Source organism: Canis lupus, chromosome 26 (assembly GCF_048164855.1).
Source record: "Canis lupus baileyi chromosome 26, mCanLup2.hap1, whole genome shotgun sequence".
Taxonomy (NCBI): Eukaryota; Metazoa; Chordata; class Mammalia; order Carnivora; family Canidae; genus Canis; species Canis lupus.
The window spans coordinates 39,702,367-39,715,203 of NC_132863.1; the positions used below are offsets into that span (position 1 = coordinate 39,702,367).

The 12,837-nt window shown below is 50.1% G+C and overlaps 1 protein-coding gene across 4 annotated transcripts in view; it reads right to left on the reverse strand.

The window, feature by feature from the left end:
* NFATC2 (nuclear factor of activated T cells 2) overlaps positions 1–12,837 on the reverse strand; it is a 144,729-nt gene that overhangs the window by 44,825 nt on the left and 87,067 nt on the right. For all 4 annotated transcript variants that reach the window (XM_072801447.1, XM_072801444.1, XM_072801446.1 and 1 more), the window contains exons 7-8: positions 1,852–1,907; positions 1,328–1,454 (exon numbers count right to left, since the gene is read on the reverse strand). In XM_072801447.1, the coding sequence (XP_072657548.1) occupies positions 1,328–1,454; positions 1,852–1,907 (183 nt within the window). The remainder of the gene's footprint in view (positions 1–1,327; positions 1,455–1,851; positions 1,908–12,837) is intronic.

Genomic DNA, 12,837 nt, shown 5'->3' on the forward strand with positions numbered 1-12,837 from the left:
ACAAACATGAGGTGAGAGTGCCATAGAACACAGGGAAAACCTCTATGTTAAACAGGATCATTGAGGACGCCTGGGTAGCTCAATGATTGAGCATCTGCCTTTGGCTCAGGTCGTGATCCCGGGGTCCTGGGATCGAGTTCTGCATCAGGCTCCCCACAGGGAGCCTGCTTCTCCCCCTGCCTGTGTCTCTGCCTCTCTCTCTGTGTCTCTCATGAATGAATAAATAAAATCTTAAAAAAAAAAAAAAAGGATCATTGAGCTTTAGTCTAGAACCTTCTCAGAGATTCTCCTCTACACAGTTTTGGGTTCCTGCAAGCCCCTGCCACTAATGGCATGTCATGTCAGCCCTGGGATGGTACAATAACCAGAGAGACCAAGCAAATCTATGGACGCACTCCACCAAAGCCAAAGCCCATCAAGCCTGGGCTGCCAGGATGGTCCCCGCTTGGTCTCATGCTGCCGGCAGCGCAGAGGCTCCACGTGACACTGTCACAGGATGGAAATTACACCCTGGGTGATAGTCTTGGATTATAGGTTTCCACTCCTGGAAAGGTGGCTAGCAGGCCTGTGTCAGCCTTGGGAAGCTTGTAGGCCATCTCTGCAGCCCCAGTGATAATCTGACATCTCAATAATATCAATATTACCTGCTCTCTGAATCACCTTTGATCAATTTATATTTTATCATAATCCCCCCTGCTTGAACACAAGCTCCAATGAAGGTAGGGATTTTTTAGGGTTTGTTCACTACTGTTATTTCCAAGCCAAGAACAGTGCCTCAGATATGGCACTCAGAGATTTTCTGAACGAATGAATGCATGCAAAATGGCCCCTGACACTCTTTTTCCAACTGTAGTCCTTCGTGGGAATGAGACCTCCTGGCCGGGCTACCTACCCAAGACTTCCTCTGGGGCACAGGGTGACCACCCTCTGTGGGGTCCACTAAAGATTCTGCAGGTTTCAGGGAATGTTCATTCACCAAATCATGAGCAAATCTAAGACATGGACAGGAGTCATCAGCGTTGCAACCTTCTGTTGAACAAGTCCACATGTGCCTCCCTCCTACTCTGCCCTCCCAAAGGAAATTATTAACAATAATAGCTAATATCATCCATATCTGCTTACTGTGCACTGTGCTAAGCACTTTACATGCATTTGGCTTCTCTAAGTCTTATAAGGAAGGTGCCATCTGGCAGATGAGACAGTGGAGGCTCAGAGAGGGTGAGTCACCTGCCCAAGGTTACCCAGCTGGAAGCCAACCTCATGTGTCCTCACCACATGCCTGTGCTGCCTCTCAACGCCAAAGGGGCCTTCAGAGAAGATTCCTTACCTGGGTGGTAGGTAAAGTGCTGAGGTTGACTTCGTTTTCTTTTCCCATTGATGACATAGAAGTTCACCTTCACCGATGCACGGATGTGCTTGTTTCGATACTCGGGGATCTCAACAAAAAGCATGTTCTGGAAGGAAGGAGCTATTATCAACTTCACTGCACAACGCCTACCTTCCTACGCAAGGCACATCAAGCCAGCTCAACTAAAAGGAGTCAAGACACATCCTGTATGCTTACAGGTGAAATTCTCTCTAAGGGGAACTTGACCTTCCAGCTGCAGCGAAGAAAGGATTACCACTTACTCTACCAAAGTATATTATGATGCCACAATTACAAATTAGAGGGCCGGGTGCTCGATAACTGTTCGATGGATTTGTCGATTTAATACCTACTGAGTACCTATTTGGTCCAAAGCACTGAGACTTTGATGAAGGAGGGGGAAAAAAAAAAAGAAGGAAAGAGAGCACAAGGGAGGTGGGAAGGAAACAAGACAGGGCGCTCGGTCATCTCGTCCGTGTGCTTACTGGCTGGCTCTTGTCTTTATCCACCGTGGCTTCCATCTCCCAAATTTGTTGCCCATCTGGAAAAATTGAAAAGGGACACACTTTGAGGCAACTGTGAGAAACCAAGGATTTAAGACCCAAACTCACCAACTTATATTTATTTTGGTTTATGCATAGGTCATCCAAGCAAGGTGTACATGTGCGCTTGTGTTACGCATGCCTATTTGAACACACATGTATTTTTATTTACATATATTTCTTTTTCCACAGGGAGTGCATGTTGACAATAGAAAGTTGGGTACCCATAGGTAATGAGGGAAAGAAGAGAACAGAAATTGCCCATCACCCCACTGCTGTTATGTTTGAATGTCTGTTATATCTTTCTTAAAAAAAAAAAAAAAGGCAGTATTGTTACACATTATACATAACTCTATGCTTTGTTCAACCAAAGACTAGTTCCAAAATGTCCTGCACATGCCAAGACAGTCAGAGGAGCCCTATTATGGATCGCTGGCTGCCCCATATGTGGCTTCTTGATTGTCTGGGAACACAGGTGGCTCACATATTCTGCTCTAAGAGCCTTAAATGATGTCTCAGCTTATGAGTCCCTGGAGATGGTGGAAGCGTAGGAGCCCACCCCTCACCTTTCAGGCAACAGCTTGGATTTCGCATGACTCATTACAATAATCGATGAGAGGTTTTGCTCAGGAGTGAACTCTCCTTCCCTGGAGAAGAGCACTAATTCCTCAGTTTGGGGCCAACGAGTTGGGCCAAACAAAACTCTGCATCTGCAAATAACAGATTTCTTTTTCTGACCACCTACATTGGCCATTGGGCAGTTTTCGGCTGAAACAAATCATTTCCACAAGTGTTTCCAGGGTGTTTTGTGGAACGCTGGCTCCGAAGAATATTAAATGGGTTTATGAGGACAGGGAAACAAATTCTAAAGCTAATAAGCGTTTGGAAAATGCTGAGTCAATGTCAAATGGGTTTCTTTACTGCAGGACTTCTCAGGGCCTTTAATCTGCTCACATGCAGTGTAACTCTCTGAGGTGGGCTGCGGTAAATACCATGTCCCAACATTTGGCCACACAACCCTCCCTCTCCCCTGTTTTAAGCACAACGAGTAACATCTTCTATGATGGTTTAGATTTGAATCCACATAGTCTTGGCTCTTAAGGTTCACCCAAAGAAATCTGGTTTCCAAGCATTAGTTGGACTTCCTAGTACAGAATATATTTCCGCAACTAATAATGAATAAAGTCCTGTGATTGCTACCAAAGCTGAAGCAATGTAGATGATCTTAGCAACAAAGGCAAGGAGCTAGCTGGAGCCCTCAGTAATGAGGACGTCTCCAAGCCTCAGAGTTCTACTGGACTCCTGAAATGATTAAGGGAGACATGGACTTATGTCAAAAGAAAAGAGGGAAAGTGTGGTCCATGTACCAACTCTCACCATGATGGGAGGGACCAAGGCGGAGTCACCACCATCTCCTCAAAACCCGACATTGCAGGTGCCTACTAAACATCTCATGTCTGAGCACACCAAAGTGTCGGCAGCTCCAAGGGCCAACGTCAGCCATGCTCAAAAGAAGGCAAGAAAGGATGGTGGGTGGACATCAGGAATTTGAAGTTAGGGGGGGCTGGATGGCTCAGTGGTTGAGCGTCTGCCTTTGGCTCAGGGCATGATCCTGGGGTCCTGGGATCGAGTCCCGCACTGGGCTCCCCCTGCAGGGAGCCTGCTTCTCCCTCTGCCTGTGTTCTCTGCCTCTCTCTCTCTCTCTCTGTCTCTCATGAATAAATAATATTTTTTTAAAAAGAATTTGAAGTTAGGTCACCAAGACTGGGTACTTTCCAGGTAAAAAGCCCTGGACAGAACTAGTCAGAAAAAATCCTCACCCCTTTATGAAAAGTCAAAACTCATCCTCAGAGATGTGTGCCCATCTTTCAGGTGGTGGTTACGAGTGAGGCATGGGTTCATGTCAAAAAGTGCATTCTTACTCACTAACTACAATGCGAGCTCTAAGTCAGGAGATCAAATAACAAATTAATCGAGGAAACAGACAATAACGTGTTGATGTCTGGTGTGCCACCTCCTCCCTGGCCTCTCATTGGCTGAACTGAGCTCTGTCATCAATAATATCTTGGCTGCTTCAGCTCGGCTCATTTCCCTGGAGACTCTGACCCACTTTGAAAAGAAAGCACAGTTTTCCAGAGTCTCATCATTGGGAGGAAAGGGAGAAGTAGCTGGGAAATAGCACCAGGACCTATTAAGCTGGGTCCATCATCTCCATCCCCAGCTCTCTTCTTGACTCATACCAGCAAGTGAGAGGCAAAGCACAAAGTGGCACTCTGATGTCCCCAGAAAGAGGATTCTCACGGGGTCTCTTCTCCTGGTCCAGGGACCCAAGAGAAATGAGAGGTGGCCTTTCTCCTTAAATTTCACTTTTTTTCCAATCTCCGGTGGGCATATATAATAAGTAAGATTCCACCCATGAATAGCCACAGAATTCCAGGGCCCAGGTACTTGGGACTACTTTTAGGAATTAGCCATCCGACACCATCAGATGGGGAAACTGAGGCCCAGAGAAAGAACCGTGGTTTGTCCAATGGCAGGAAGCAAACAGTCACAAAATCCCAGTCCTTACGCAACAACTGGCACAGTCCAATAACAAAAGAGATGATTTTGAGGAGAAAAGCTCAAGGTCATTAAGCAGAGACAGGAAGACCAGCTTCCTGGGAGGCTCAGGGAAAGTTCTCCGCAGGTAAGATCTTTCCAGGGCCACATCCACCACAAAGGTTCATGTGCATCTTCTCAAAGGCTCCCCTGCTCCCCCTGTGACAGCAGATAGCGTCTGAGTAAGCACAGAGGCCTTGAAGACCCCACCCACCCTGTCCTGGCCTCCATGGGCCCCATTTTTGCGACCTCGCCCCCAGGAGGAATAACAGCTATTGCTTCTGAGCACCGTCAGTATGGGCTGATCCGATCCAACAATCCTATACCGCAGGTCTGATCATCACCTCCGTTTGGTAGGTGAGGACACTCAGGCACTGGCCCGAGGTCGGGGAGCCAGATTTGAACGCAGGCAGCTGGCCCGGTTCGCCCACGTGATGTGCTTTCTGGATCCCTGTGCAGCTCCTCCACCAAGTGAAGGAAGGACACTGGGCAGGCACTCCGGGCAGCGCATCCTTCACCCCTGAGCTGCAGCCTCTCCCGGGGAAGCCAAGCCACGGTGTCCATGGCACCCCGGGCAACCCCACCATCACCTCTCTCTCCTCAAAAGTGTGCATCTGCCTCCTCCACTGTCCTCAAAGGCCACGTTTCCCTTATTCCATACCCTAGTGCTCAGCCATCGGTCAGCACAATCAGAATTAAGATGGTTGCAATAGTCACAACCTAGGTATTTGCTGGGGCAGACGCTTCTTCAGAGGAGACAGAGGTCCACGGACAGACAAATGCATCAGCCGAAATGTGGTCTATTCGCACATACAGTGGAACAGCCTCCAGCCTCCAAATTTGGATGCACGCTCCAACACGGATCGACCTTGAACGCGTGATGCTGAGTGAAACAGGCTCGACGCAGGACAGTATTACCTAAACCCCCTTACAAGAGGGACACAGAGCAGGCAAATTCACAGACACAGAGAGAAGAACGCAGGTTATCAGAGGCCAACGGGGAGGGGGGTGGGAGAGGGGAGACTGTTTAATGCGGACAGAGCTTCTGTTTCAAAAAATGAAAATGTCCTGAAAACCGATAGCGGCGACAATAGTGGACCAATACCGTGAGTGATTTAATGGCACTGAATGGTACACTGGCAAATGGTTACAATGACCACTATTGTAATATGCATAGCTTACAATTTTTTTTTAAAGCCACTGGCCCCACCCTTGAGACCAGGCCTGTTTTATGGCCTGTAAGGTAGCTCAGACGTTTTTTTCATTAGCTGCTGCCATTTCAAAATGAGGTTTCACCAAGAAAATGCAGATTTTTGAGACACGTGGGTGGCTCAGTGGTTGAGTGTCTGCCTTTGGCTCAGAGCGTGATCCCGGGGTCCCGCAACTAGTCCCGCATCAGGCTCCCCGCAGGGACCCTGCTTCTCCCTCTGCCTGTGTCTCTGCCCCCTGCCCCCCGTCTCTCATGAATAAATAAAATAAATAAAAAAAAGTATCAGAACCATATGCCCAGGAGGGACATGTGTCCACAGGGCCCTCCCCAGGTTGGGCTACACAGGGATGTCCCTCTACAGCCGCTCACTTAAAAACTCTCCCTCCTTGCTGCCCCCTTTCTCTGGGCTCCAAGCAGAGCAAACAGGACCCCCACCAGGTAGGGCTTCTGGAGGCCTCTGCAGGAAGACCCTGGCGTGGCTCAAGGTCTCACCCCACTGCTGGAGCCCCAGACAGCAGGTCGGGAAGAAAAAACTCTGCCCAGTGTTCTCTGTCGGGTCTTCAACTACACGGGCTACTGTAACCCGAGCCATCTGGGGCATGTTCTGTGGCCAGAACAGAGTTCCCCTCCGTGGCACCACAGCGCTGTCTGCTTTGTTCCTGCGAACCCCAAACTCCAGAGGAGACAGACCCAGCTTGGAATCCCTGTATTTCAAGTGAAATCTCATTTTGAAATGGCCACACCTAATTAAAAACACCTCTCAGCCACCCTACAGGCCACAGGCCCAATTAGCTGTGTGCACTTGGATAAGGCACTTTACCTCTCTCTGCCTCTGATCCAAAATATGGGGACAATCACAGGACCCATACCTCACAGGTTCGTTGCCAGACAGACACGTGGCACAGGATAAATGTGGAGCAGATGTTCGTGTGCATCATTATTATGGCTCAAGGCAACATAGTATTTAAATACTGTCTTATCATTTTTTGCATTTATTCCACAATGTGTCATGATTGGGGAACAAAAAAACCACAAGCATATTTTAATCAGAAAATAATACACGTTTCTCTGCTTATAATTATGAATTTTTTTTTATAATTATGAATTATAAATATTCTTGCCTACGGGCAAAAGTAGAGGGAATTCACAAAGGGACAGTGTCCATCATAGGAGGCAGGTATACATGGTGCCGGACTTTTTTCCTTTCAAATGGGTCTTCCCACCATTATCCCAACTTTTAGAAAGAGACAGAAAGCTCACAAGAATGAAAAATCAAAACCTAAACCATGAGGCACCCATTTGGCTCAGTTAGTTAAGTGTCCGACTCTTGGTTTCAGCTCAGGTCTTGATCTCAGGGTTGTGAGGTCGAGGCCCACCAGGCTCTGCACACAGTGGGGAGTCTGCTTAGGATTCTCTCTCTCTCTCTCTCTCTCTATCCCTCTGTCCCTCCCTGCTTTGTGCACATGCTCACTCGCTCTCTCTCCTTCTCAAATAAATAATTCTTTAAAAAACAAAAAAGAAAAAAACACCTAAATGATGAGCCAAACCTAGGGGCCCAGCTCCTTCCTTTTTAAGTACCAGAAGCCCAGAGGGCAGCTTCAGGACTCTAGCCTGGTTGTGCATCTCCAGTGTAGTCTGCACTGAGCTCCAACAGACAAGTCCCCAATGGGAACTGAAAGCTGACACTGCCGTCCTCAATTTTAGGTAGCACATGGAAGGCACACTCAAGGGAAATGATCTCTATGGGAAGTGCATGGTTTACAAAATACCTCAAGACCATTTCCCTGGGCTCATCTTCCCTTCCCCCACCCTGCATCCTGCAGAGCAGGAGTCCTGGGGTTTCATCAAGAGAACACCCTAATCCCATCCTTTGAATTGAGCTTCCAGGGTCAGAGGAACTCTCCATAAACACTGGCAGGGCGCTCTCTGCCTGAACTCACTCCCTCCAGGTTCAAGCTCAACCATTGCCATTTACTTGCTGTGTGGCCTTTGAGTGGCAGCTTAACCCCTCTGTGCCTTAGTTTCCTCCTAAGCAAAATGGCCAAGTTCATTTACTGACTTCAAAGAGTTGGCCAACATTCAAATAGATTATAGGTAAAATGCTTATTAGCAAAATGCTCAGCCCACGGTACTGCTGTAATTCTTCTTCAAGAATCTGGTGTCCCATTGGTCTGACTCTGGGGAGGAAGAACTTGCTGGTCATCTTGACCCAAGTGTTCCAGTGGGTGTTCCAGTTCCTTGTTTCACTGCATTATATTACGTCTCTCATGGTGAATAGATAAAACGGCCACAGAAAGTTTTCGTGGATAGGGGGCTGAAGTAATTACAGGCCCTCTGTCCCTGGTATGGAATATCAGGTAGATGAGCTCTGAGAACACTGGGCAGCACTTAGAATTAGCATGATCCGATTCTCTGCCCTGGAAACGTGTCCCTGTTACATTAAAGAGCAGGAACTGGTAAGTACCACAGCCCCGTATGTATGGTACAAGCTCTGAGAACACACACCTCACACTGTCCACATGGCTACACCCCCGTGGCCAGAGCGGATGGACCCAGCCCAGACACGCACCTCTTCTGTAACACCATTCAGGAAACTGGGTGGAAATACATTGCATGCATATTTTTTTAAAATATTTGTTCATTTTAGAGGGAGAGAGAGAGTGCAGGGTGTAGGGGCAGAGCAAGTCTCAAGCAGACTCTGAGCCGAGCTCAGAGCCCGAGGTGGGGCTCGATCTCACGACCCTGAGATCACGACCTGAGCCAAGACAAAGAGCTGGACACTTGATTGACCGCGCCATCCAGGTGCTCCATAGGTGCATTTTTAGTGTTGTTGTTGTTGTTGTTTTTAAGAGAAATCTTTTCTCTTAAGGTAAAAGTATATTGCAAGTGCCTGTCTCCCGGGAACCCTCTGGGGCCACGGTCTCCGACAGAAGCCAAGCATGGACCACCAACACTGACCAAGCTCCTACTGCACAGCAGGCCCCGTACGGGTCGCTGGGACCATGGTACAAGCCACACACGCCTTCCTGCTCTCAGCAGGCCCACCATTGCTCACAAGTGAGGACTCAGGCTTCTTCAGGTCTCCTGGGCTGGAGACTCTGTCTCCCTCATCTCCCTCCGGCCACACCGGCCTTCCCCATTCCCCCCCAACAACCACACTTGCTCCTTTGCAGACGTTGCTGAGATCCGTGCCTTCCCAGACCTCCAGCTCTGCTTGGGGATGTCCCCCTTGACTTGTCCCCCATCGCCTTCCATCCTCTGACCTCATCTCCTTGGCCTAATGGTTTTCTGTCTCCCTCTCCTGCTGGACTGTGGGTTTCCTGAGAGCAGTGCCATGCACCTGCCTGGTTCTCTGCTTCATCCCAGCCCCACCGTGTCTGGCACACACGAGCGCTTGGGAAACACCAGTGGCCTTAACGAACAAGGTGACGTCAGGATTTCCCAGGGCTTGGCCCACAACCAGACCACTGGCTTCTCTGACAGAAAGACCCCACAAGGAGAGACTGAAGCCTTCATGAAGAGTCCTTTTGGGGGACGGAGGGATGGGGAAGACACCTGGGATAACGGTGCAGACACTGAGTCACGAACAGCTGGACCAACCCAGCTGAGTTGTCTACAATCCACTTCCCGACCCAGACCTCAGGTCTGAGACTCCGGGAAAACCTGCCCAGGACAGAGGAGGCCCAAGATGACCAAGTACGCTTCTGCTGCTCTGGGCTGAGATGAAATGAAGGACTTCAGTCCCTCAAGCAGATGTTTGGGCAAACTTCCCCCGTCCTAAATTAACAGGAACTGGCAGCCAGCACGAAACGGGCCCTTCCAAGTCTTACTCAGAGGGGAAGAGAAAAGAGCCAGGTTCTTTGGGCAATGGGGATGAGTCTAGAGAGGACTTAGCAAGCCTGTGCAAGCACAGAGAGACACGGGGTGGGGGGTGTGCCTGGTTCGATGAACATTCCAGGCTCCGTGGTGGCTGGGCCGCCGTGCCAGAGGGCGCACCCCAGTAGGCAGCGTGTCTGTGGGACCCGGGGCCCCTACCCTGCAGTTGGTCTCACGTCAGCTTTGTAGACAGTTCTCGAACCCGAAGCATCAGGAAGCGGGAGGGCTGGCATCGGGTCTGGGCTGGGGTCTCAGCAGCCAGCCTGGATGAGCCACGGGCTCCTGTCAGCACTCGAAGGAGAAACAAGGAAGCCTTCAGGAGGAGGACAGCGAATCCGTCCTCACTGGGGCCGTGAGCACGCCCCTGGGCTCCAGGCAAACGGGGAGGAAATCCAAGTGTCAGTTTGTGTTAGGAAACCATGTGTGATGCTTCCCAGCCCCGGCCCTGCTTTTAAAATTAGCTAAATGAAGATGGCCCGAGTCCCTCCAGTCTGCTCCTGCCCACTGCTAATGAGCAGAAACACGTATAGTCCCCGGGTGTGGGGGCTCAGTGGGCCGAGCGGACGGGGCCGGGGGCCAGGAGGGGCGGGGGGCTGAGATCTCACCACCCCAAATGCTACAGCCGCCCACATGCACTTGCTCACAGCGCCTTCCCCTTGTCCCCTCAGCCCTGAGTCCGTCCTTTATCCAGATTGCCAGGACGACCTTAACGAGAGAAATTAGAGCCCGTCACCCCCCTGCTTAGGACAAAAAAGATTTCATGATAGACATATAGAGAAAGAGAGGCAGAGACACAGGCAGAGGGAGAAGCAGGCTCCATGCCTGGAGCCTGACACAGGATTCGATTCTGGGACTCCAGGATCGCGCCCTGGGCCAAAGGCAGGCGCCAAACCGCTGAACCACCCAGGGATCCCCTCCTAGTTGCTTTTGTAACAAAATCCAAACGCTTCTCCGTGCCTACAAAACCCTGGGCATGTCCTAGGCGCCACCCACCGTTGCCCCACCCTAGCGACCTCTCCAGGTTTGGCTGGTGTTGTCCTCACCACCCACCCCCGCCACCCTGTGCTCTTCATGTTGCCCCGGGTGGCCACCAGGGCCTGCTTTCATTTCCTCAAACACCCCAAGCTCATCCCCAGGCTGGGACAGTGGCCCTGGGCAGTTATTTCCACCTGTGACCCTCCTCTGACAGTCTGTGCAGATCCCTCTTTTCTGCCTCTAGGCCTCTGTGCAAAGCCACCTCCTCCAGGAAGCCCTCACTCTGATCACACTCTCCAGGGCGGCCAGATTTAACATCTAAGACTACAGTTAAATTTGATTTTCAGAAATCAGTGACCACTTTTTACTACAAGTATGTCCCAAACCCTGTGCTGCTGCACGGGACAGAGTGTGGTCTGAGATCTGAATTCCCCTGAGCCTCCTACATACATACATACCTGCCCCCCAACCCGAGCCCTTTGTCTAGCTCCTCTGACCTGTTTCACTGGCCTCAGAGCACTTTCCCCATCTCTGAGTGGCCTGCTCATGGGCAAGTTTGAGACTGTCCACCCCCTGAGAGCAGGGACCTCATCCGAGATGGGTCCCCAGTGCCTGGCGCAGTACCTGCACCTAGTAAGTGTTGGGTAAATACCTAGGGGGTGTCATGGAAATACCCGGGGCTAAGCGCGTGGAAGGAGGCTAACGGGGCCTCGCTGGGTTGGTCCCACGGAGGCTGGATTTGCGCCCATCTTCCATCCCCCCACAGGGGCAACCCTTCCCCACAATGAGCAGTCACCTATGGGTGCCCCCCAACGGCTGCGTCCAGCCCATCGCTCTGGGAACCAGGAAGTGGGGGCTGGGGACCCAGCCCTCCACCCACAAGCTCTGCCACCTTGAGGAAGTCTGTCAACCTCACCATGTGAGTCAGCTTCCCCACCTGTACGATGGGGGCAGGGAGCGGCCGGCACCCAAGCTCCCTCCAGCTCCTCGGTGAGGCGGTGACAGCAGGTGAGGGGTGGCTGGGGGGCAAGAGGAGAGACTCCTCTGTGCACAGAGGGACTCTTCTCTCAGATGAGAAACCAACTCGGCCCTGCCTGCCTGGCTCCATTTCAGTAAACTGAGCTCCCAGAGGGCACGGGGAAGGTCAGCTGACCTCTTCTGAACACCTACTATGTGCCAGACACTTTGAGATCCTTGCTGTCTTTGCATTGCTGAAATATCATGAACCCCATGTTAGAGATGGGGAAACTGAGTCCCAGAGCACATAATGTGGGGCCTATCCAGGCTTCAAGCCAAATCTGCTAGATGATCCAAAATCCAGCCTCCTTATACTGCTTCTACCTTAAACATAGACAATTTTTTTTATTTATTTATTTTTTAAATATAATTTGGGATGCCTGGGTGGCTCAGTGGTTGAGCATCTGCCTTCAGCCCAGGGTATGACCCTGGAATCCCAGGATCCAATCCCACATCGGGCTCCCTGCATGGGGCCTGCTTCTCCCTATGCCTGTGCCTCTGCCTCTCTCTCTCTTTCTCTCTCTCTCTCTCTGTCTCTCATGAATAAATAAATAAAATCTTTAAAATAAAATAAAATAGGGATGCCTGGGTGGCTCAGCAGTTGAGCATCTGCCTTCAGCTTAGGGCGTGATCCTGGGGTCCTAGGATCAAGTCCCACATCGGGCTCCCTGCATGGAGCCTGCTTCTCCCTCTGCCTGTGTCTCTGCTTCTCTCTTTCTGTGTCTCTGATGAATAAATAAATCTTAGAAAATAAAATAAAATAAAATAAAATAAAATAAAATAAATAAAATAAAAAGCATGAAACCAAAAATGTAGGAAAAAAATACAAAAGGGTGTTAATAAAAGATGATTTTCTTTTATTAGTTTTAACTAATAAAAGATAATTTCTTTCTTTCTTTATGATTTTCTTGCGGGTGTGTGTGGTGGCGGGCTGTGGAGGGGGGCACTTCGGCCTCCTGACTGCCATTTACACAAAGGTCTGTTAGCACCAAGAACAATTTCTGATGGTGGAAACGCTTGAACCCAAGTTAGCTCGAAAACTCATTTCTCTGTGTCCTCTTTCAAAGCCTTCCAAACAGAATGAACTGTCAGATTCTTTCACCCAAAAGCCTGTCCTTACATGCAAGGGATGAAAATGAGACCATTTGCTCTGTCTCCAGTGGGGCTTAGGGGCCACGGCCTGGCCTCTGGCTTTGGAGGCAAGCCTGGCGTCCCGGCCAGCTGTGTGTAAGTGGTGGGCTTCAGCCCAGGGG